Source organism: Carcharodon carcharias, chromosome 17 (assembly GCF_017639515.1).
Source record: "Carcharodon carcharias isolate sCarCar2 chromosome 17, sCarCar2.pri, whole genome shotgun sequence".
NCBI lineage: Eukaryota > Metazoa > Chordata > Chondrichthyes > Lamniformes > Lamnidae > Carcharodon > Carcharodon carcharias.
Genome location: NC_054483.1, coordinates 117,768,590 through 117,795,178, shown reverse-complemented (window position 1 = coordinate 117,795,178; position 26,589 = coordinate 117,768,590). Strand labels below are relative to the sequence as shown.

Here is a 26,589-nt window from a genome sequence, read left to right as displayed (position 1 = left end):
GTGTGTTATTGACAAAGAAGTACTTTTGAAGTGTTGTCACTGATGCAATGCCGGTAATCTGACTATGTACACACAGCAAGGTTCCACAAACAGAGTGGAATAACTGACCAGATCATCGGTTTTGGTGATGATTGAAGGATAAATGTTGCCGGATACTAGTAGAGTTACCCTGGTCTAGTAGAGTCACCCTGGTAACTATATTATACTAGTAGGGTTACCCTGGTCTTCTTGGTTTGGGATGGAATCTTCTAAGTTCATTCAAGAGGATAGATGAGACTTTTGCTTAACATCTCATAGCAAAGGTCACATCTTCAAAAGTGAAACATTCCCCTAGTATTGCACGACATTATTTTCTTAAGAGTCTGAGGTGTGGTTTGAATTACGTTGTGTCAGAGCTGAGAATTCTACTATTCAGGCAAGGAAGATGCTTGTATCATGTTCCCTTTTGCAAGTGTTTCACTATGTCGAAATATACAAATGCAGGATGCAAAAATCATATTCACAGAGTCACATGCAGTATTGGTATAGAAGGCAATCTCTCTCATTTCCTTCCTTGGTAGTGGGGAAGTGGGGGTGGTGGTGAGGTGAGGCGTATTGTGCTGTTAGCTGCTTCCGTTATTGTCTGAGCAGCACACCCTCTCAAAGGGTACTTGCACCTATGTCCTGTGTTCGCCGTGGAAGCAGCTGAACTCATGCATATCCAAATTGGCCCCTTGCCCAGAATTCATCTGTGACCTTGCCCTCCAGTGAGCTTGCAAATGAGCCATCCTTTACCGATGGCCTGCCTCTCCTCTCTGGTGGCTCCTCACATACGAATCTTAACTTCATAGTAGCCTGCAAGATACATGCAGTGCCAGTTTCTGAGCTAGTGGCTGTCAGTGTCAGATCAAGTGACAGGGCCTCTTCATCCATGTTGTTCTGTTTTCTCTCCTCTTCCTCCTGGGCCTGTAATGGAGGCAGGGTATCTGATGTCCTTGGGTATCTGAAAGCAGAAAATCAGAATGGGAAGAATGGGATAAGGGAAATGGGTTGGGGTAAAACAGAAGATCCATGGTGACTCCATCTGCAGCTTGCTGATCTTGCCAGATAGCAGATTGAGGGTGAGTGGGGAGTTGAGAAGGGGCAGAAGGCAGGAACACACTGTGATCCTCTAAGTTCTCAGTGCTGCAGAACATCATGGGCTCTGTTGCAGCCGCCCTCATAATGTTGAGAGCCCATATTAAAAACAGAAAGTGCTTGAAAAACTCAGCAGGTGTGGCAGCATCTGTGGAGAGAAAAACAGCGTTAACTTTTCAAATCCAATGTGACTCTCCATCAGGACTGAAGCGGGGTGGGAATATGATGGGTTTCATACCGTTGAAAAAGGGGGAGGGGCAAGTGGAGCAAAAGAGAAAGTCAGGGATGGGTTAGAGGATGGGGAAGATTCAATGACAAAGATATCATGGAACTCAAAGCAAAAGGAGTGGTAATGATATATTAAAGACACAAAGCATTGGTCCAGAGTGGATCTTAATAGCAGAATTGAGATCAGCACTGTCTGAAAGCAAAAAGCAGAATGTGTTAATAGCAGAATTAAGGTCAGTGCTGTGTGAAAGCAAAAACATGAGAACAAGATACAGACTGGCGCTTAGTGGAAAAAAATCAAAATGGTGGACAGTTCACGGTCTAAATTTGTTGAATTCAATTATGAGTCCAAAAGGTTGCCAAGTGCCTAATTGGAAAATGAGGTGCTGTTCCTCCAGCTTGCGTTGTCCTTCACTGGAAAAATGTAGCAGGCCGAGGACAGAAATATGAGCATGAGAGCAAGCTGGTGAATTGAAATGGCAAGTGATCAGAAAGTCAGGATCAATGCATGCTGACTGAGCAAAGATGTCATACAAAGCAGTTTTGCTCTCCACAGATGTTGCCAGACCTGCTGATTTTTTCCAGCATTTCTGTTTTTATTACAGATTTCCTGCATCTGAAGTATTTTGCTTTGATCGTAATTTACAGCCATCTCCTCTGTTGAGTTCAGGAGATGCATGTGTCCTTGGTTCTGCTCTGCTCCCTTATATTGTATGCCACCTTGTCCTGCAAGAGAGAAGGAATAATGTCAGTGTAGAACTGTGTTTGAATGATGTGCTTGCCATAGCTGAAAAGCCGAAGGAATGTGAAAGCAGTGAAGTGTGTGTCTAGCTGCACATGTAGGCATGTGAGGGTGAGGTGAGTATCTGAGTGCTAGGGACTATTGCTGGTGAAGGTGAGTGATGGGGGATGTGATGTATTGAACAACGTGAGAGACTTGTGGTGCAGTGGGTAGAAGATGTCACGTGGAGATGCATTTACTGACCTTGACCACCCACATGGTCAAATCATTAGATGATTTGTGGCACTGCTGCCAGGTCCTTAGGTGCAGATGCAGGGAATTGATCTCTCCAACGACCAATTTCTTCCTGTTCCCAATTTCTTCTGAGGATGATCCTTAAGGTCCACCTGACCCCCTGTAGAGCCATGTTCCCGGCTGAGGTGGGTAAGGGGGGGGGGGGGGTAGTCAGCAGCACAGGCTCTGTTCGGCCAAGTACTATTAGATAACTGAGGTGACAGCGCTAAATCTACGTGGATTTCCCCCCGAAATACAAATTTAATGGTGATGTTCTGTGTACACATCTGCCCTCTTGTTTTCTTTCTCTCTGGTTACATGATTCATGCAGCAATGCAGTTCAGCATGATCTGGAAGGCGGCCCCACAAAAAGTTGGGAGCCTCCAAGTGATTTAATTCGCAGCTGCAGTTACTGTTAAAATACAAGAAATAACAGAATCAATGGTTGAAAAATAACGGACGGTCTGGCAAAACGAGAATGTTGGGTTGAAAATAACGGAACATTTTGAGTGTAAATATGTTTTCTCCAATAAAAAAAACATACTCTACAGGTGATGATAAATTAAATGAAGCAAGTGAAAAAAAAAACGAGCTTTAAAATCCTTCACCTTTGCAACTCAGACAACCACAGCCACTAGAGTGGGTTGAACAACATTGCGGCTATCCAATCGCGAGGCAGTTATTCGAATGAGCTGAGTTATAAAACAAACTCGTGAAAGCCAAAAGTCTTGCGGTCAGTTGGCTAGAGTCTACAGACATTGTACAGTTCATTGGAACACCAACATCATGGCTTTAACGTGGAATTTGCTGCTTGTTGGTGTGTTCGGTAAGTGATCCTAATTCTGTACGGTGCTTCAGCGTCATTGTACAATACTTCTGAGTGCTGATTTGTTTGACATTTTAACAGTTAACGCGAAATGATTTGTTTTGGCTCAACGAAGCCGTTTTGCCATAGCAGCAGGATGGAAAATAATTATATTTTATTTTATTTTTTAAAGGATCGGTATCTTCCCAATACTACATAGCTGATATAAATATGGCTGGAATTCAGGGGACCATGGAGTTCAATACCTCTTCTCAGTGGATCCAGATAAATTTGCAGGCGGACTGCAGCCAGTTTATGATTTCTTTCCACGAATTCCCAGTTATGTACAGTAATTCCGAGAACCCCTGCGACCACTCAAACATTGGTAAGAAAATTTATGGCTTCATGGCGAATGATACGACCACGACACTGATGGAGAACGCCCTCTTCCAGATCAAATCTGACCTCTCGGATCTATCAGTTACCATAGACGACTGTCGAAACCAAAGTAAAGCGTGCGCCACTGTAAAGAAAGTTGGGAACACAAAGACCTGGCAAGGGAAATTTTTCACCTCCGTAGCCGGAGATGTCTACATCCGCCAGAATGATGATGAGAACTCGTCAAGAATATTGACCGATCTGATGGCGAATGACAGCAGCAAGGTGGGAATGGAAGTATCTCTCTATCTGCAAGTAGGGGCCGAGAACTGTACCCTACCGGCACAGACCAACGGGACAGACACTTTGTCTTTGCTCGGCAAATTCAAAGTGGGCAACCCTTTAAACCCTGTAAAAAGTCGCAATGATGGAGTCACTTTACCAAACAGGACCCCCAAACAATTTCTCCACATGCACGACGGCATTGAGTGGTCTTGCACCGAAATTCGGCAGATGGAAGCAAAGCAAGTCTGGGCTTATATCGATATGGAAGCTGCCAAAGGAACTTTCACGTTTCGTCAGGTTTCCCCATTTGATATCACGAACTACACTGTCTCTCTGATGAATCTGCGAGAGATGGCCAGTGCCTACCACGTTCACAATTTCCCTGTGCCTCAGCGCAGTAGTCCTGAAGATAAGCTTTGTGGGAATGATAATCTCGGAGGGCATTGGAATCCATTTAGGAAGGTTGCTTCCAGTCCTTCCTATCCCCAAAACACAAATGAAACCCATGATCAATATGAAATAGGGGACTTGAGTGGAAGACATGGCTTTTTAAATGGGCTGAAGAATTATGAAATCACCTTTAAGGACTGGAATCTCCCATTGTTTGGGAAGAATAGCATTATTGGGCGTTCTGTGGTAATCCACCACCCAAATTCATCACGATGGCTGTGTGCTACAATTGGATACCCTGGTGAAGTCATAACAGCAGTAGCCATATTTAAGAGCCCAGTGGCAGGCAGAATCATTTTTCGACAGCTGAAGAGCAATCCCTATTCAGACATATCCATCTTTATGGACCTCTCTTATACCAACTCATCTGTTCCTACATCAGCTGATCACCTTTGGCATATTCATGAGTATCCCATAAGCTCTGAACTTGATTCTGACTCAAATATTTGCTTAAGTACCAAGATGATTTTTAACCCTTTCAAAGTAGATGTTGGTAGTCAATATCGCACTGAGTGTGGTCCAGCCAGCCCTTTCCGATGTGAAGTTGGAGACTATGCCAAGAAACATAAAGCCATAAATCTCACCAACCACACCAATGCAGTTGACACCAAGTTCTTCTTTACGGACACCACATCAACACTTGCTGGGCCAATGTCCATTGTTCCTCGATCAGTGGTCATTAATAATGCAAATAACGCAACCTCTCACTTAGCTTGTGCTAATGTCACCTTTCTTCGCCCAACTTCACTGGAAACTGATTCATGGAGGGGTGTTGAAAATGGAAATGGAAATGTTGCATTCAAACAACTTTCTGATTTAGATCGTACTGTTGTGCAGGTTAACTTAACAGATCTGAATGGTGAAGCAGGAACTTACAGCATCCACACTCTTCCCATCAAAGCTAGTTTGCCTAACACAGATCCCTGTTCTTTTACTAGCGTTGAAGGCCGTTACAACCCATTCCATGTGAATGGATCTTTGTCCCCTGAGCCAGGCAATGGTACAGTTGACCAGTATGAAGTTGGCGATATCAGTGGGAAATTTGGAACACTGAATGAGCTGAACCAAACAACTGAAAAGTACATGGACATGAACATGCCCTTGTTTGGACCTCACAGCATTGTAAAACGTTCTTTGGTTATTTATCGGACAAATGGATCACGGTAAGTTTTACAAACTTGTTATATTTTTGCTTGAGTCTGATTGAATAGTGCACTATCCTTCTCAATACTCTCAACATGGGCTTTGGATTCTAAGTATTCAAAAGTATTTTTTCTTCTCATCTCATGAAAAAGGTGTCTCAGATAGGAATGCAGCTCCTCTGGCAGGTGATTACTCACTATCTTGCCCAAGTGGCTGCTTTTTATATGTGTAAGCCTAGATAGTGAGTGACAGCAACCTACTGAACTTTGGGTATGTTATAGCCCACTGCTGCTTTCACCCAGAATCCATGTTTATACTTTCCATCACAGATGACTGGGTAGAGATTATGAATGAAAGCCCTGGCTGATTATTTCTCCTGCTAACTTTGAAATATTGGTTCAACCAAGCTGCCATCCTGAGTGAAGTCTGATAACTGAGCACAAACCAGAGATCAATTGGGATTTTCTTGATCTGTAAGGCTCAATGGAATTGAAAGTTAGTGAGAGGTTAAATGAAAGTGTAGGAGTTTAGCATTCCAGAATGCAAGGGAGATTGTGAGCAAATCCTTTAGCCAGGTTGGCCTTGTGTTCTGGAATGCTAAACTCCTACCTTTTTGTTTAACTTCTCTCCAAGTTTGAAAAACATGTAATCTCTCATTACTAACATGCCTTTCATTTCCTCCTCTAATTCTTTTCCTATTACTAATCAGCAACATTCAGTCTAAACCGTGCATCAGTCCAGAGCTTAACACACTGGGGACGAAAAGGCTGCAAACAAGAAGCGGTCCCTTTAAGATGTGCAGCAATCTTAAAGGGATTATGCAGTGAACAAATATGCACAGGGAAATTGCTACTCGGCATCTGTTTTTGAATCTATGAAGTGCCTTGGGACAGTTACTATGTTAAATACATGTTATTGTTCCACTTCCTGTATCCAATTTTAAATCAACAGCAGAATTTCACATTTGAGCTAGGAGGGGATGTTGTTTTCAGCTAATTTGCACATATTGTTATGAGGATGGGTTCACTCATTTGAGTTTGGCAGTGCTTTGAAATGAATTTTCAACTACTCCCATCGCCTGATGTAGGATTTACCCACTCATGACAATATAAATACTGGCTTTGAGATAGAAGCTCAAATACTAGTGTGTTAAAGACAATGTTTAGTGGTCCATATCATGATGAACTATTCTTTCTTGTGTGTCTCAAAAGATAAGTTGCAAGAGTGTGCCTATCAATATTTGTCATTATGTGTATTATCTTCATTGACAGGAATGTATTTAAGAGGCATTTGCTAATTGTGATCCCGGCTACTTTTTCTATGGATAGAGATGTGAGGACAGATGGAGCTTCAAGTAGGTAGAGAGTCAGGGAATAGGGTGAAGACAATAAAAGACTTGGGAAGCAGATTATGCATGTACAGTGCAACTCAATGCTTTTTCCCCAGTGTTTAACATAATCCTATGGCTGTAGTTTTTAAAATGCTGGCCGTGCCCTCAATCTAAAAATTGTGGAAAATTTTTGTATTCCTCACAATAACTGGGATCAGAATTAGATTCTGAATACTATAAAAGACAAGAACATTTATAGCTTGATGTTAGATGATCATCTTTCCAGTTTCAGGAAAATAGAGACAGGTATTTAAGTTAGGAAATTAATGGGACACTGCCGTTCCAGGCCAGTTGATAATAAATTATTTAGAAAGGTTACTTTGATATAGGCAAATCAGTCGGTTTGGATGGCATCTTTAATATTTGTGTGTCATTTATCATATTTATCTTCTATTATTGCCAAAGAATACATTGCTTTGTATAATAGGCAAAGTTATGTTTAAAGCTCAGAAGTGAAGGTTTTGAGAGACTAGACATCATGGTCAATAAGTTGAATTCTGAAATGGGGCACAATTCTAGTTCTCTGTACTCTGCTTGCACCTAATAAAGACCATGGAAAATTGGCGAACTGCCCTCATTTGTTGTTCGTTGTCGATCTGTGAGTGCTAATCATGACCCTAAAATGCAACAAGATCAGAGGTGCCCTGGATGCCTTAGGTAGAAACTCTACCACTATGGCGGGTGGTGCATTTCTACTGTGGAGTGAGTACATAAAAGCTGTCCAGTATGTACCAAAATGATACCAGGGCTTAGAGGTTTTAATTGGTTGTAGAGTTTGTATAAACTTGGCTTGTATTCAAATTATTTTAAATAACTAGAGTTAAAATGGAAACTATTTCTTTACTGAACTTTAAAATGTGAACTGCATTCCAGCTTGCTGTCAGACTGCAGGGTAATTCTATAACTTGTTAATGAACAAGGATGCAGAAGCTTGTTACCTGTTACTAATCAAATAATTGGCCCTCTGAGGTGCAGTGTATAAAATCTAGCTACTGCTCATTAGTCTTCAATTGTCATCAAGGATTAAAAGACTGCAAGTTTACAGATGAACTTATTACATCTCAAAAAGCTGAACAATGAAGGGAGCTATGTCCCAGGGGAATTCCAATTGTAAGTTGTTTAAAATACTGACTGATATGTAGCAACAGGACAAAATGTGATTTCAAAGGACATATGGTGCAACTGGAAAACTGACAATGAAGGGTCTGCCTTTATATCAAAGAAATGACACTTGTTAAAACATCTTGTCCATTGTTTTACACTAATTTAGAGCTAGTTTAGTTTAGCTTACTTGAGATTAGAGGAATGAGAGGTGATCTTCTTGAACCATATAAAATGCTGAGGGATTTGATGGGGTAGATACCATGAGGATGTTTCCACTTGTGGGAGAGACTACAATCAGAGGACACAGTTTAGGAATAAGAGGTCTACCATTTAGGACAGAGATGAGAAGAAATTTATTTTCTCAAAAAGGTTGTTAGTATGTGAAATTCTCTTCCCCAGAAACCAGTGGAGGCTGTGTCATTGAATTTGTTCAAGGCTGAGTTAGATAGATTTTTGATAGACAAGGGAGCCAAGGGTTACTGGGGGACAGACAGAAAAGTGGAGTTGAGATCATAGCCAGACCAGCCGTGATCTTATTGAGTGGTGGAGCAGGCTCGAAGGGCTGAATGACCTATCCCTGCTCCTAAATCCTATGTACTTATGATGTAAACTGGGAAGGAAAAGTTCCATGGTGCATCTCCCATGTAATGTTCAAAAGAGTCTTGGGCACAGGTTTCCCAAAATAGCTATTGTGGACTTATTTTTTTTTGTTTGAATCGCTTTATATATTGTGCATGTGTATATTGTGTTATTTTGTTTCCTGTTGTGTCTTATTATTTCTTCTGTGTATCTTTTCTTTGTTAACAAATTCAGCTGTTCTAGTCTGAATATAGTGGTTTGTTGGTGTGACACGTGCTGCCTTTTAAAGTTGTTGGAGGAGCATGGTGAGCATTCCATGTAGTCTCCAGTGCAATATATTGCAATTGAGGGATAAATTGTTAGTGTCATGTTATTCCAGTATGCCATGTATAAAGGGTGCATGTTTTGATTCACAGAAGGCCATGTTTGCATGTGGAAGTTTGCTATATGTGCGGTGAACACAAGTTTAAGTGTTGGAAGAAAGTCTGAACTATGGTATTGCCATTGACGGAATTAACAAAGAAAATAGCATTCATATCAATTTATTATTTTTCTTCTTCCACATGCTTGGTACCTCTTGCCCCACCTTGTGGTATTTCTACCTTTAATTTGTTAAAATTTTGATGATGCTCATGCATTTGGGTACCTTTGATCCCTCCTGCTGCACACATTTCTGATCTTGCTTCACAGCTATGTCACTTGCACCAGAAGAAGGATAATCAAACATTGGTATCCACTACTGTGATTACAGTTGAAATTAAGTGTGAGCTGTTCATATTTTCCTCTTTCTTTGAATTTCCAAGTACCCTCCACAGTTTCTTCCCGGATGCCTGAATCAAGTCATAGTGAATGTTTTCCCTTGCTGTCGCTCCAAGACAAAGATCAAGTAAATCTATTGAGAGGATTATGTTGTGACACACTTAAAAGCTGAGAAGGGAAACTTTAAGGTTTATTGGGTGTGGAGAAAACTGAAGGCACATTAGTGGTTAGACGAGTATGGAAAATTCTTTGGCAGGAAGCTTCCTGGAAAGGTGTCTGGGGGCAGCACCCAAGGGTGTTAATATTAAGCCTCGCCCATAAGTTCTATTTTTTTGGCCAGCTGCATTGAAGCTTAACTTTTAGCTGCCAAATCTCTGATGTACAGAATTTTACATAAGCCCTCTCAATTTCATGCTCTGAGTTAATAGGAATGTAACTGAATCTTAACACAAATGCCTCCTTGTCATTGTACCTCACAGGGAAGTGAAATAAGATTCTGATGTTAATTATCTTAATTAGAGCAATTTTAATGGCCTGGCCTGAATGAACTAATACTGATAAACTGTCACCAGTAAATGACCACTGATTGGCAGTTTACTGTCTGCGAGCATGGGAAATCGTTTTACTATCCTCATGAACTGAGGCAGAGGTTGTGTGTGATCTTTTTTAGGAGGGAGTACGGGAAGCCCAGCATTGGGGAAAGATTTTTTTTTATGGAGGCACAGGAAGAGCATTTCAGCCCTTCTTGGCCCTACAAAATTCTTCAAAACACCCACCTGTGGCAGTTTTGGTGATTACTTCCTTGGTCACTTTGAGTATATAACCTGCTGTAAGTATATAACCTGATAAGTGGAGCTGGCATACTGCAGAGTCATGTATTTGAATTTCAAAATTATATTGGGGTCCTATGCACATCATAGGAGTCTCATTAATGTATGCAAATTAGGATCCTATCTATTTCTGGAAGCAACCTTGGACACTGATTTCCCTGTCCACTTCGCTCAGGCCACAGATCGATGAGAATGGAGCACAACGTCCTTCACTTTGATCTTATGTTGGCTACTACATAGTCCCGCTGAACAAAATAGGAAAATAGAAGGACCCAACCCAACATGCCTTCTGAAAAAGCTGATTTTATCTTAATAATTTGATTGTACTTTTTTAAGAAGTCGCCAGGTTAGTGGCTGAAAATAGTCTAGTACGCATTGTCTATCTGGATTTTCGGAAACTGTTCGATGAACTGTCATCGGTAAATGACTATTGACAGGCAGTTCACTGTCTGCGAGCGTGGGAAATCGATTTACTATCCTCATGAACTGAGCCAGAGATTGAGATTTCTTTTAGGAGGGAAGGGGGGAAGTCCAGCATTGAGGAAAGATTTATTTTTAGAGGGTTACTCCACAAAACAGAACCTTGTGAAATTAGAGGGATGTTGATACAGGAGAACGCAAGCCAATATCTATCCCAGAAATTGTGTAATTCAATTCATCTTCACCCGTTCTTTCAAAATAAAGTGATAAGTTTGTTCCTGTCAATGCTGAACTTCCTGTCTAACTTCAGATATTTCTGCCTACCCTTCATTATGCCATCAGTTCTGTAAAATCCCAGTTGTACAGTAGGCACAGTCTAATTGGTGCAATCGCTGTGTGAACATTACAACAAAGACAACCTTGCAGGGTCAGAATGGTGCCTTTTGTGTCCCTGAGTGCTTTGCAGGTTGAATAAAAGCACAAGTAGCATTAACTGACCCAAAGAATCAAGTAGTTTGTTTTTTTATTCATTCCTGGGGTATAGGTATCGCTGGTAAGGCCAGCATTTCTTACACATTCCTTGTTCTGGAACTGTTACAGTTTATGTGGTCAAGTACGTTGAAACAATCCTTGGCTTTAAACCAGTGCTGCATTTTTAAAAAATGTATCATAGGAATGGGAAAAACAGCAACTTATTCCACCCACAGTTTGGTGTAGAGAACGAATGCCCCCTTTGTTCATGATTTTTATGCTGGGTATAAATTCTGTCTAAAACCTGGTTTGTCTATAAGAAGGTACTTTTTAAACCATTTATGAAGCAAATGTTTGAGTGGGGCTAAGGCAGTTGTATTGTGTTGGTTCAAATTTAAATGCTATCCTTTTTCAGAGTTGTCATTAATTATTCTGCATATTTGGAAAATAGCAAAAATTCAGTCCATTGCTACCAGCAGTAGGTGCTGTTACCCAGTTTTTTGCTATTTTTATTGCACTGTTCTATTCTTGCTAACTTAATACTCAGCATAAAACATAGGCCTTCATGGTTAATGTGAAGGGATTTGAAGAGATTACTGTAGCTCTGGCTGATACCGGAGTTGAAATCAGTAGATTGCAAAATCTTACACGCCTGTAAATATTTGGAATTAAACCCTTAATCTTTCTTAATGAGGAACATTTGCAAGCTATGTAAAATATGTACAGCTGTTATAATATTCATCTTTTGTCATATTACCAGGCAATCAGTGAGGTCTGCCACATAAGGCCACTTAATTCTTGGTAATCAGATCTCAAAAGCTATAGTTTCTTCTGAAACTAACAGCATCAGGAAAGATGTTCAGGGCATATTTGCAATGGATGATGCAGCATGTACGTATGCAAATTCAGGAAAAGGTTGACAAGGTTGTTAATGTCTTAACTTATACTTGTTAATTACACTTCATGAAAAGTAGTGCCGCTTACTACTGGGAGAAAAGAATGAACACTGTTCAGGCCTTCACATAAGAAGGCGACAACAGGAATCACCAAGCACCGCAAAAAAGGGTAGATTTTGGGTCGGGTTAAAGTGTTCAAAAATCAGAATCCTGACATGAACTTGCCCCCAACCCACCCTTCTCCTGTTTTAATGGAGACAAGACAGTGGTGGAGGTGAGTTGTGTGGCCAAATAGTTCAAAGGAGGAAGGGCAGCACTTTAAATATTTGTGATATTTAATGTTTTGAAGTTAACTGTGGATGGATAGGTTTCTCGAGCTTCAGGAAATTAGCAACTACACCTAGTTAAGGACTGTCTGATCCTAGTGTTAAGTGCCTTTCCACTTACCTGCTGGATTCAACGTACCTACCAGGCAACTGTTAGTTGCATCAATTGAGATTACATATATACAAGTGGAGTCCATTGATTGTATGGTTACTTGAGTACACATAAAGAAACACTTACTGACATAGGGGGTGGAGTCTTGTGCCCTCCCCAGTGGTGAGTTTGGTGGCAGGGGGCATATAATCAGGTGGGAGGGTGGCAGGTGGGGACCTTGTCTCCAACCCAAATAAGTCTGTAGCAAGAAAGCCCGTGGATAGACTTCTTGTCCTGCCACCAATTGAGGCCCTCAAGTGGGTAACAAATCCCACTTAAGGGCCTCATCCTGCTTCTGCTGGCATTAACTTTGGGTTGATTAAGACTGGGTGAGGTTTCTTCCTTGACCAACTGGCAATCAGGACTAAAACAGCAACCCCCTGCATTCAGATTTACCCTGGATCTATGACAGCATACATATTGGCTGGTTGTAAAGGTGTACTTTTTTCTTCACCCTGGGCTGGATTTAAAGCTCCGTGCTAGTGGATTTAATGGTGGGTGCACAGTGGGTGCCAGGTCTGCTGCTTACCTACCTGCCCTTGACCCTCCACAATTTTACCATCAGCATGATGGGAGTCCCATTTGCCCATGGGCCAATTGAGGCCCCAGTGGGCAATTAATGCCCACTTAAGGGCCTCAGCCAGCTACTGGGATTTAACCAGCAGTGTGAGAGACCCATGCCAAGTGCTCAGCCTGGAGGGCCAGAGTGGGGGTCCTTTCTTAACAAGCCCTCTGGCCCAAAGGTGCCCCCCACCACCACCACCACCACCCCCCACCCCCCCCCCCCCCCCCCCCCCTTTCCCTCCCCCACCTCCCATGGTTGTTTTTAATTTTTGGCTAAGGGAATCAAATTCAGCCCTTGGGGCTTTACAGTTTGATTTATATTCTAGTCTTAATGTTGATTTAAAAAGTGATTTACAAATGTCCGAAATAGGAGCAGAAGGAGGCCATTTAGCCCTTGAGCCAGCTCTGCCATTCGATAAGCTCATGGCTGATCTGTTTGTGTTTCAACTTCCACATTCCCATCTACTCCCGATAACTTTTCATTCCCTTGCCTAACAAGAATCTAGCTACCTCTGCCTTAAAAATATTCAGTGACCCTGCCTCCACCACCTTCTGAGGCAGAGAATTCCAAAGTCGCATAACTCTCTGAGAAAAAAAATCCTCCTCATCTCTGACCCATGAGGGTGAGCCCTAATTTTAAGACAGTGTCCCCTAGTTCTGGATCACCCACTAGAGGAAACGTCCTTTCCACACCCACCTTGTCTGTTTTGCACTAACTTGAGTAATGTAAACATGTCCTAAAATTGCATACTTGTTGCATCCATTTTATACTGATTTCATAGGTTCTATGCTGAGTTAATTTATCTGAGAAATAAATAAATGGTTATCCATTTAGGGAAAGAATTGAAGACTATAAAGATTAAGTCAAGCTGTATAGAATTCCAAAAGTTCCAGTATTTATGTAGAAGTTTATTCTGTGGATTTCCAAGTTGGCACACTAATTAAAAAAGCCAGAACTGAAAAATAATTAAATGAATCATTTTATTAATTTTGACATGTTTCTAATTTAATTTGTTTTCTTCTTTTGGTTGCTGCAATACCGCTGATGCCATGGGGGATAAAGTTTACAATGTGCAAATCTGCTTGCTGTGAAGGCTACAGATGGAGAGTATATCCGAGCCAAAGCAGTGTTTACTGGTATGGTGAAGGGAACAATGACTCTGGTAAGTCGGTACTTTCCTTTCAATTGTTTTTTTTTTCCACAATTAAAGATAAGATGGTTCCCCCTATTCTGTTGCACCAACTTTGTGGAATTAAGGACAGGTGCAATGTAGTCATTTACATCTTTGTGATTCATTCAATAATGTACATCAGGTTGCTCTTGCAAAAAAAAAAGACTTACACTAAATTCATTAATCCTATAGCTTTCAGAAGAATGTCCAAAAAGGCAGATATTTATTCTGAATAAATACATTTTAGATTTATGATTGACCATAGTACCAGTAGAAGTCAAGGGGCCGAAAATTCAGCTATTGTTTTGGCATTTCCAGTGTATGGAGTGAGAATTTGGATCTTAGTCAGATATTACCTGACCAAATCATTTCTGGATTTTGGAATTTTCTGGAGTACAGAATGATGTTAGAATGCCTAACCACAAGTGTATAAGCTGAAAAACACCATAGATATAAATATTTACCAGAAGCGTAAATGGTGAAAAAATATTATAAAGCAGTAATAAAAATTGTTTTATGTAAACAAATACTGTATCTTCCGCGTTTTTTCTCTGAAGGTACTGTACTAAAATGACATCGAGGGAATGCTTGAGTCTGCTCAAAAATTTCTGGACAACTGGTGTCTCTGAACAATAGATTTCAGAACTGGAGAGGTGACAGTGTCCTAGAGTTACACTGCTTCTAAAAAATACATGATAACTTCTGATGGAGCTAGGAGCTGGCAGAAGCTGTGCCCAGTACAAAGTACTGCATGCATGGAAATTACAGAATAATGAGAGCTGCTGTCCCAGAAATCCTGTCATTTATGCCAGAATTACACCTGACTTAACATATACCTGTAGAAACAGAAGGCCAAGTTTTATGTGTGACCCACCAAACCCATGAGGTGCCCAGAACTGTACATAGTGTTCCAACTATTAAGGTTTTATTTAGGTTCACCATTCCATGTCTACTTTTATGTTCTATTAGTTAGAAATGCATGAGCAGCATGCACTTGTAAGATTTTAGGGTTTTTGAGATATAAAATTAAAATTTCCAAGTTCCGAATTTTTAATTTATAATACTAGGGTGCTCAGTTGTGCATGACGTAAAAAGGTATGAGTAACTAGTATTTGAGTATTGTTGAAAAAAGACATTTTGTTGAAGCTTTCTTTCCTTGATGTACTAGTTGAGAAATCTGCCAGAGGGTTCTCTAACATGGTCTTTTACAAGCCTACCTTCACTGGTCAATACACGCATTGGGATTCTTACAGTTCCACGCGCTATAAGATTGACCTTATCAGCAACCTCGTAAGGGCCCAAGCTATTTGTTCACCATGCAAACTTGATGCTGAAATGGGGCGCAACAAAGACATCCTGTGAGATAGTGGATACCCTGATCAAATGATTTCATGTTGTATATCACGCAAATTCATGAACAGGCCCAAGGCTGTCACTTTTGGCACTGAAAAGTGCCCGGTTGGAAGGGCAAGGCATCTCAAATTTGAGCAGCAGGTGAAGCTAGCTGTCTCACGCTGCTACTATGCAGTAGCAACATGAGTGATATTCACCACTAACAGGATGCTGCCGTCAAGCCAAAAAGATGTTCTGCGCATCTCACAAATGAGTATTGTTGTAAATGAATTTCAGTGCCAGTGTGATGCTAGGTATGTAGGCTGTGCATCTCAAAGACAGGCAAGCTGTATCAAATGACATGTCCCTTCTGCTGTTCATAATGAGCAAGATACAAACCACACCCAACCAGCCCGTGGTTGCTAAACTCAAAACACATTGTTCAACATTAGATATGATTTCGTGATTGGACAATATTTGCCAAATAATCCTCAGTGTGCTAAGAATTACGCTGATAACCAATTTAAAATTGTCAGTCCGCCTTGCAGTGTGGCACATTTGTGTGTACTGTAAGCTATATATATTAATACACAGGGCCCTGTTCTTTGCAGACAGTAAGAACATGTACACACATTGCGCCTGTTTCAGCTAAACAAAATAAGTGACAGCCATTTGCTGGGCAAGGCAGTGCCGTGAGGAATGAACCAATCAGAGTTGAGCTGCCTCGTTTAAATTTCAAACAATGCTTGGCATTTAACTGTCGGTCACCGTTAACTGGTGCATTCTTCATGGCAAAGCCTCTACCAATCAGAGTCCACTTGCTAACCAATCAGCACTCTTTTCTCATACAATATAACTTGTTGCTTCCCTTGACGTTGGTATTCTTGTGATTGTCTTGATGAGTGCAAGATGAAAAGCTTTGAAAAAATGTCCTTTTTCAGCAATACTCAAGTTCTCTACTACCAAACGACATTAACTAGTATTTATGAATCAAGTAGAATTTATTAAGCAACATTTTACATATACTTAACAAAAAAAAGTGAAGACAATATGGAAGTTCCTTATCTTTCAAGTTCCTAGGATTCCACGAGCATTGCCAGCACAGGCAATGTCTTTCTTTCTGTCTGTCTCTGAAGTGATGCTGACCTGTGTCACAGAGGTATCATACTGCAGAAGTCAGGGCAATACTGTGCCAACAAAGACTCCAATTTTCCAACTTTTATTTCTAATTTTCATTATTCCAGAATCCCTTATTTGGAAATAGTCCAAATTCACCTCTTCCATTGGCTTAGGGAGCAGGTCATCTGGTGTCACCCCACCTTTGTAACTAGTATTATGTAAACTAAGGATAAATGCCTATCTCTTATCCCCTGGTCCCCCAGAATTTACATTCCATTGTGAACAAATGATACATTTCCTTTCGATACAGAGCAGCTACAACAATGTCAGCACATTTTAACCCAAGCCCCACAGATTCTAAAGCCTTTAAGGACAAATATAAAAACATTTCCTACCATAATGTCAAAACAGAAAGAAAAGTTTCTCTCCAATACAAATGTTCTGCCCTACAAATATAGTTAATCATTGCATGGGATTTGTTTAAAGATAAGGTCATCCAAAGTAAGTTACCTTTCAGTCATAGCTAATGAAAAGACTCTTAACTGCCCACATACAGTTAAGACAATATACAACTGCTAAACAAAGACTCTCAGGCAACTTTACAGCTATAAATCCATTAAGTGTAGTTCCTCACAAGCAACAGCTGCCATTCTGTTCCCTAACTGCCTTGACTGCTCATTGTCTCACAAACAGAAATTCAAACTGAACTGTTTAAAAATTGGTTAAAATGAAATCCATAGATGTTACTTCAGACCAACAATGAATCTAAAAATTAATAGTATTTTCGCAAGAATACCAATGTCAGGCGAAGCAACAACTTTATACTGTATGAGAAGAGAATCCTGATTGGTAGAGGCATTGTCATGGCGAATGCACCAGTTAATGGTGACTGATAGTTAACTGCCAAACATTGTTTGAAATTTAAACTAGGCAGCTTGTTTCTGATTGGTCAAGGCATTGCCCTGAGGAATGAATCAGCAAATGGCTATCATACTTTGTTTAGCTGAAACAGGTGCAAGTGTGTGCATGTTCTTTTTGTCTGCATTTATATACGTAGCTTCCAGGATGCTGCTGTCAAGCCAAAAAGACATTCTACCTATCTCACAGGAATGAATCAGCAAATGGCTATCACACTTTGTTTAGCTGAAACAGGTGCAAGTATGTGAATGTTCTTTTTGTCTGCATTTATATATGTAGCTTCCAGAATGCTGCGGTCAAGCCAAGAAGATATTCTGCTTATCTTTCAAATGAGTAATGTGGTGTATGAATTTTAGTGCCAGGGTGATGCTAAATATGTAGACCGTACATCCTGAAGACAGGCAGATCGTATCAAACAGCATGCCTCTTCTGCTGTTCGCAATGGGCAAGGTACTCAACCAGCCTGTGCTTGCAACACAGCGTCCAACATTAGATGTGATTCCACGATTGAACAACATTTGCTAAATAACCCTCAGTGTGCTAAAAATTATGCTGATAACCAATTTAAGATTGTCAGTCAGCCTCAGTGTGGCACATTTGCGTGTACTTGAAGCTACATATATTAATACACGGAGTATTGTTTTTTGCTTGTTTCAGCTAAACAAAATAAGTGACAGCCAATCGCTGGTTCATTCCTCAGGGCAATACCTTGTCCAGTCAGAGTCAAGCTGCCTAGCTTAAATTTCAAACAATGCTTGGTAGTTAATTGTCAGTCATCATTAACTGGTGCATTCTCCATAGCAATGCCTCTACCAAAAAGAGTTCACTTGCCAGCCAATCAGCACTCTCTTTTCATACAGTAAAAAGTTGTTGCTTCCCCTGACATTGGTATTCTTGCGATTGTCTTGAGTGCAAGAGGAAAAGCTTCACCAAAATGGCTTTTTCAGCAATACTCAAGATTGGAGTATGCTGGGTATCTCCTAGATGGGCAAGGACTTTGGACTGTGCTATGTGGGAATGGGGGAAATCATGCCACCTGTGGAGTCAGTGGAACATCCTTAATCCTCTTGCCGTCCAAAGGATGCTTGCCAGAAAGATAGAATATGTATGCTATGCATTTCATGGTTTTGGTGCCAGGTTTCCTGCTTCTGTCAGTGTTGCCATTCATCAGAATTCTGACTTTGTTTATGAAAAACTTAACTTATAAGCCGAGAGACATCTTGCTGCTTAAAACCCAATGGTTCCAATGGTAGTCCTACCAGAATAAGTCAGACATAAAGGCAGGAATTCTGGCAGGACCTTGGAATGCTGGGTTGTGCTCAGAATCCAGCGGATCAGAAATTTGCTCCGGTGCCTGGGATAGGTGAACCTTTTCTGTCTGCTGCAAGTATGGGTCTTGATGTTAAGAAGTGGAACCAGAGGAAAGGAGTTTCCTTGGCCTTGAATTCTTGAATGAACCTGGCATGCAGGTCCCCTCAGCACCGAGGGGACCTATCCTGAAGCCCCCTATGCAAGAAAACTGGCACAATGGTAATTTTTGTTCCCCTTATAACCCCCTATTGGGTTGCTTTTTAAAAATGACCTTGGCTGGTATTACTGGCTCTGGAGTAAGCAGCTGGCCAGCAACTCTTCTCTGTATCATAGTTGCTCAGGAATCCAATTGAAGTGACTCCATCCTGTACCTGGATTTTGGCACTGTCAGCAGTTTGGAACCTGTTGTGCTGCACTTCTACTGATTGAGCAATGCTAAGTATTTTCATTACGTTTCTGGAGCCTTGGTCATCAATCAGCCTTATTTCATTTTGGCACTCTAAATAAACATGTGGGTTATCTGTCAAAGAGAGTAATTTATTTTTAATTTCAAACAAGTCATTGTAATTCCTTCATTGAACTGGATGCCGTCAGCATGAATGTGGAAACTGGTGTGCAGAAGCATTCTCTGTTCTTCAAAGAATGCCAATGTATTCTAACACCCATCAAAACATCCTAGGAAGGATGATACCTTTGACAATGTAGAACTCTGTCAGCATTACTTTGAAATGTTAATTTAGATTATGTACTTCAGCATATTGCCCCAAAATGGTCTCTTGCTTGATAGCAGGATGAACTGTTAATTGGCAGCATCTCTTCGGAAGGAAACCTGATTGCTCCATAACAAATAATTTTCCCAATTCCATGGTTGCTTTTTGGCTTTCCTCAAAACATATATCTATTCAAAGTTTATGTAACAGTGCTGAGGGGAGTAATTTACTTTCATTTACTAAACCTCACTATTTGCCATCTGTGGTACCATTTTTGGCAAATCTGCCCTGCCAGTAGAGTTATCTACTGTCCTATGAGAGCCTTTCTACTCTTTCTTTTGAATACTCAATGGGCCGAAGGGCCTTTTCTCTCTGACTCTATGACTACTGGATTAATTTCACAGTGATGTGTGTAGGTTGCTGAATACAGAAGGAAGATCATCTCCCATCTTGTACCCTCCCCTTAAGCTGAGTTTATGCAACTATCTGCTGCCCCCATCCAAATTTACAATGTCCCTAGTCCAGCATCACCTTGATATCTAAAATGTTCAGCTTTGTCCCTCCCCATCTCTGTACTTCCTTCAGTCCTACAACCCTCTATTCTCCTTCAATTCTGGCCTCTTGCACAACTCGAATTTTCATTACTGCACCATTCGTGGTTATACATTCAACTGTCTAGGCTCTAATATCTGGATTTCCTCCCTAAACCTCTCCACCTTTCTCTTCTTTCAAGATGCACCTTTAAAATCTACCACTTTGTCCAAGCTTTTGGTGACCTGTCATAATATTTCCTTACATGGCTCAGTTTCGTACTTTGCTTTATAACGCTTGAGTGCAGTGCCTTGGGCCGTTTTATTACGTTAAAGTTACTATATAAATATAAGTTGTTGAAGGTGTTATATAAATGCAAGTTGTTGTATCTTGCAGAGCTATCTCCATTATTTGAAGACACATTTTCCACATATTTTGCTTCCATCTGACCATTTCTTTAGGCTTTGCAGAAAGTGCATATATAGTGATAATTCATTTTAATCAGTTCTCTCGTAACATACAGCTAGTGTTTTTATGTCACGTCGGGAGCTATCATTTGATACCGCAATGTTCCACTATAAAAGTAATCATAAAGCTTATCACATGCCTTTCTGGGAATGTTTTTGGCTTCTCTCCATTCTGGGGGTGTGTGAAGGATAGAGAATGAAGACCCTGTAAGGTAAGTAATTGTTCTACTTCTCAGCACTAATATCATTCATGATGGTGAGCGTGAAAACAAGACAAAGCAAAAGCCATGTTGTCTTTTTAGAAGTCAGTGTTTAAAAACTAGTTTCTCATTTCATTCCAGATGTTGATAATTCTTCTTTCTTTTTATTTTCTGACTTCAAGATGCTGAAATCCTCCATCTAGTTCCATTCGTCCTGTGCACTGTTAAGCACTCAATCCCCTGTCACCACGCACTGTTAAAACTATTAAAATTCTATTTCACTACTTAAGTTTGATTCTTTTGATACTACCGCCTTAGCAGAAGCTTACAGAACGCACCAGGTTTCAAAGCAAGGTTCTTCCTGAAACAGGTGGTATTTTGGGCACGGAGTAGTGGTAGACTCCCTGTGGTTAGAGTCACACTTTTTACAGCCAAACCTATGCAAAAGAGTTTGATTATAATGCAGGAATGATGCACGTTGCTATCCCCATTCTCTTGGCTGCTGTCTCATGACCCCAGAGGCAAGGAGCATTGAAGACATCTGGGTAGCTTGGCAGATGTAGTGGATGATGGGTACGAGGTGTTTCTCTGCTTTTGCCCTTTGTTGCAGTCAACTGGGGATTGCTAATCTTGTGTTACACTATGATATCATTATGGGATAAAGTAAAGAAGTAGGCCCCAATAACTAACTCAGCTAGTACAGGGATTGAACCTTTGCTGTTGGCGTTTTTCTGCACTATGCTCTTAGCCAACTGGACTAAAACTGGCTCCCTGGACAGTGAGTAGATGTTACTTGGAAAAAGGGATGGTCTGTACATTACATCAAGGCTAAACCAAAAGTAATAATTGCTTGCTGTTATCATAAATAACACTGATTTAAATATTGAAAAAGGTCTGTGTGTAGAACAAGTTTACCTTTTCAAGATTTCTTTTTACCTTTTGGGTGTAACATCAGTTGTGAATATGTGGTAACTTTTCATTTTTAAAGGGATATTTTCATCTTTTGGAAAACTGCTTTTGTAAAACTTCACTGCCATGGTGCTTGTGCCAGTGCCACATTTTATTAAGTGTGAAAATTTTTACCATTTAAATGAACACAGTTTTTTAAAAAAAATTACATACTGGCTGAGACTGTTATTGTGCCACCCTACATTCACAAAATAAAATCTTTTTTAAGGCACTCCATTCATTTCTACACATGCCAGCTAATACTGGGGTCCTCATGAAGTTTGGTCAGCATGACTTGACTCGGTCGTTGCCTGTGAAATTGTGCAAATGTACTAGAAAACAGATTCGGAGAACTGTCTCCCAACTAGATTTGCGCAACTAGGCTCCTCGTGGAGTTTTGTCAGCATGACTTGACTTGGTTGTAATTACTTTGCCTGTGAAGTTGTGCAAATGTACTAGAAAACTAATTAAGAGAACTGACTCCAAACTAGATTTGTGCAGCTATGGACTGGATATTATGAGTTCCTTAAAACTAGTTCCTTGCTGAGGAAGAAACATCATATAACCACAACACTGAAAAAATGTCATTGTGATTCATAAGAATGTAGTAAGAATATTAAATATGTAATTGAGAACAAGAGGAAAATGCCTCTTAGGCCCAACAGACCCATACATTTTAGTCTACTGCATTCGTTGCTCCCAATGCGGTTTCCTCTATATTGGAGAGACCAAACGCAGACTGGGTGACTGCTTTGCGGAACTCCTTTGGTCTGTCCGCAAACATGATCCAGACCTCCCTGTCGCTTGGCCATTTCAACACTCCACCCTGCTCTCATGCCCACATGTCTGTCCTTGGCCTGCTGCATTGCTCCAGTGAAGCTCAACACAAACTGAAGGAACAGCACCTCATCTTCCGACTAGACACTTTACAGCCTTCCGGACTGAATATTGAGTTCAACAACTTTAGATTGTGAACTCTCTCCTCCATCCCCACCCCCTTTCCGATCCCCCTTTTTTACAATAATTTATATAGATTTTTCTTTTCCCACCTATTTCCATTATTTTTAAATGTATTTCCATCCATTGTTTTATCTCCACCTTTTAGCCTATTTCGATCCCTTCTCCCCACCCCACCCCCACTAGGGCTATCTGTACCTTGCTTGTCCTGCTTTCTACCCTTAATGTCACCATTAGCACATTTCTTAGCTAATATCACCACCGTCAACACCTCTTTGTCCTTTTTGTCTGTGACATCTTTTGGCAATCTCCACCTATCACTGGCCCTCTATCCAGTTCGACCTGTCCCAGCACCCCTTAAACCAGTTTATATTTCACCTCTTTTTTATTTTTCCTTAGTTCTGATGAAGAGTCATTCGGACTTGAAACGTTAACTGTGCTCCTCTCCACAGATGCTGTCAAACCTGCTGAGTTTTTCCAGGTATTTTTGTTTTTGTTTTGGATTTCCAGCATCTGCAGTTTTTTGCTTTTAGACCCATACATTTTATCCACTTGCCATCTCATAATATCTCTCAACTTCTTGGGTAAATTTTCAGCTTGTTGCCCAGACATGAAACAGGCATGTGGATTGATGTCTCGTTAATCGAAACTGCCTGGTTTCATTTCTATTCCATTTCCAACTGGCAATGCCAGTTTTATGCCTAGGTAGCAAATTGAAAATCTAGTCCTTTGTCTCTTCACAAACCTATCTAGTTCCTGCATGGCCTCAACTTTTTTCTCATAACTTCTCCATTTTTAATTTTGCCCTCAAGTATTTGTACCCTTTCCAATAGTGGCTCAAATGTCTTTCAGAATCTTGAAATTTTAAATTAGGTCACCTTTAAGTTTCACTTTTTATGGGAAAACCAATCTCATTTTTTCAGCTTTCCTTATAAGTGAAATCATTTTTGTTGCAGACCTGGATGCCCTTTCAGGGACAATTACATAATTAGATGACCAGATGTAATGCTCCAGCTGTGATCTGACCAATGCCTGATACAACAACAGTACAATTACATTTTGAATTATACTTTCTCTCTCTGGTAGCATAACACAGAGCTTTATTTGCATTTCTTCCAGTAATCAAACATTGGGCTGAAATGTCACTAAAATGCTAGACCCACTAGATTCCTTTCTTGACCAAGAAGCCCCTACACGTGAGGGCTGAATTTCTAAGAGGATCCTCCTAATCGCCCACTGTGAAGTTGGCAAACGGTCTGCAGAAACCTTAGCTGTTTCTCTAGAGTTTCCATTGATCTTCCTGATGAAGTTAAAGTGAATGAGGGGGAGAAACTCCACTGAAATTCACTGCTAGCTCCCTTTTGGTTTCTTGTATATTTTTTACTTATCCATACTCAATGATAATTAGCACCTACTAACTCACCCCAATTTCCTACAAACACTTATCCCTCAACCAACCTCACTCTTAAAAAATAAAACAGATGATCTGGTCATTTTCACATTGCTGTTTGTGGGAACTTGCTGTCCACAAATTGACTGTTGTGTTTCTGTACTGTTTCTTACATTATAACAGTGTCTGCACTTCAAAAATATTTAATTGGCTGTGAGGTGCTTTGGGACATCCTGTGGCTGTGAAAGACACTGGGCAGAGTTTTGCCGTTGGCGAGCAGGGGGCGGGGCCCGCTCGCTGATGCGTAAAATGATGCGGGATGACATAGGGCGGAACCCCCGACGTCATCCCGCCCCATTTAAATTTTCAGGAAGGTGGGCCCACAACAAAATCAGCTATGCACCTGCCGATCTGTCAATGGCCAATTGAAGCCACTGACAGGATCATTTAAACAATTAAAGGAGGACCTGCCCGTCCAACCTTAAGGTTAGCGGGCAGGCCAGGAGTCCCGGCAGGAACTCGATAAAAGTTTCATGCAGGGTGTTAAAAATTTTAATAAAGTTAATCTGTAAATTATGAACATATCCCATGTCATGTGACATTGTCACGTGAGGGGGATATGTTAGGGAATTATTTTTTTCCATTTTGAATATTGTTCAAAGTGGAAGTGATCTCCCTGAAGCAGCACTTAGCCTCAGGGAGATGTGCGCTCTTTTGTGCGCATGTGCGAAAGAGGGCACTTGCGCTTTTAGGGAATCCCACCCTGCCCGCACAGGAAGTGCACAGCGCTTCCCGCCGGATGTCACACTGGGCGGGTCTTAATTGGCCCGCCCATGTAAAATGGTGGTGTGGCCCACTTCACTGGCGGGGATCAGCTCCCCGCCCGCCGGAGTTTGGGTTGGGCCTGCCCGCCCGACAGGCAGAAAATTCTGCCTACTACTTAAATGCAAGCATTTTTTTTCTAATACACCAATATAAAGAACCTTTGTTTTATACTTGCTTTTCTTTGACCCAAAAGTGTCAAAGTTATTTCAAACTGTTGACTGTGGAATTCTTTTAGTGAACAATGTCATATTACATACTAGCTCTTTAAAAACAAAATACTGATCATTCCTTGTTGAAATAGGTCATATTAATCTAAAATACCAGACACTTCTGTAAACCGATGAGATAATGGAGTATATTCTTGGACCTTGAACCTTATTTAAACCATTACAGACAAATAAGTTTGAGAAAATGAGTTATTTTTCAACTGTAAAATATAAGCAAAATTTCTATATTAAATTGCTTTTTACCTAATTTTAAGGTGATCTGATCTTCTGATGCACCATTCAGATATTTTACCAATTGTCCAGCCCTTGATTTTGCAATTTAGCTGACTGGAAATGTGACTATCAGAAAGCACCTTTTCTGAGAATACTTGCATAAGCAGGATTAGTGAGAAAACAAACCCTCAATGTGGGGGGAGAGCAATTTGAGCATCAAAAGCATCTACACCGATTCAAGTTACCCAGCACCCATGCTTGAAAAATCATATTTCACTGTTTGTGCTCAGCCTAGCAGCAAGCAGACTTGGATGTTTTCCACAGAATTGAGAAAATTGATAATTTAAGAAAAAACCATGGACCGATTTTGTATTTGTAATCATTTCTTCACCTTAAAACGGCAGTAGTAAATAACTTGGGATTTAAAATTCATGGCCTTTGATCTCCACTGCTAACTCTGCCAGATTTTCTAATGTTAATAAGCAGGGTGGAATCCAGGGATCCAAGGGAGGCTCCCTGCTCGGAGTGGGTGTCAGGGCCCCCTTGAAAACATCCTGCAACATGGTTCATTACCCTCCTTTTTCAGGAAAACAAAGACATTTCTTCAAGGGTGGCAAATCATGATGCAGGCCTGTATTCCTACCTGATGCACACTGTCTTTCTAAGAATCCTTTCATGGGATGTTGGCATTTCTGGTAGGGCCTGCATTTTTTTTGCCTATTCCTTGCTCAGCCAGTGAAGAGTTAACTGCATTGTTGTGGGTCTGGAGTTACATTAAGCCAGATCAGTAGATTTCCTTAGTGAATTAGATGAGTTTTTGGCTATATTAATTGAATTTAAATTCCACCAGCTGCTGTGGTGGGATTTGAACTCATGCTCCTAGAGTACAAGCCTGAGCCTGGACCCGGACCTCTGGGTCTAATGATATTACCACTATGCCACCATCTCCCCATGGTAAGCCGCCCTTCACTATGTGTGCCAGCTGCTGCTGTTGCACCAGGCCAGGATTGAGAAAACTCCCAACTTGGGAATCCCTCTTTGGCAGCAGCATGTATTTTTAGCCTCAGTGCATATCCCCTTTAAATGGAAGAAAAAAAAATTAAGCTACAAAAAAAAAAGATACAAATGAAATTCAGGAAGGATTAACAGAATCTATTATGCATACCCAATGCATTTACCGTTGACTGCTCCTGTAGATGCTAGAATCAGTTCCGACATAGTACCTTGGAAATAGGATTTAAAGGAGTTCTACAGGCAAAGCAATTACAAAGGTATTACCGTCCAATTTAATGGATAAATCTGTTATGTTTTTAATTAAAGATATTTAAATGAGTTATTTCAGTGAAGGATCAGAGATTT

General features: G+C 40.7%; 1 protein-coding gene across 1 annotated transcript in view; it reads left to right on the top strand.

The window, feature by feature from the left end:
- Positions 1–3,070: 3,070 nt before the first annotated feature.
- The window catches only part of cusr (Copper-only SOD repeat protein), a 177,539-nt gene continuing 154,020 nt past the window's right edge, over positions 3,071–26,589 (top strand). The window contains exons 1-3 of the mRNA XM_041209411.1: positions 3,071–3,185; positions 3,358–5,440; positions 13,974–14,073. Of these exons, the coding sequence (XP_041065345.1) occupies positions 3,146–3,185; positions 3,358–5,440; positions 13,974–14,073 (2,223 nt within the window). The 5' untranslated portion in view covers positions 3,071–3,145. The remainder of the gene's footprint in view (positions 3,186–3,357; positions 5,441–13,973; positions 14,074–26,589) is intronic.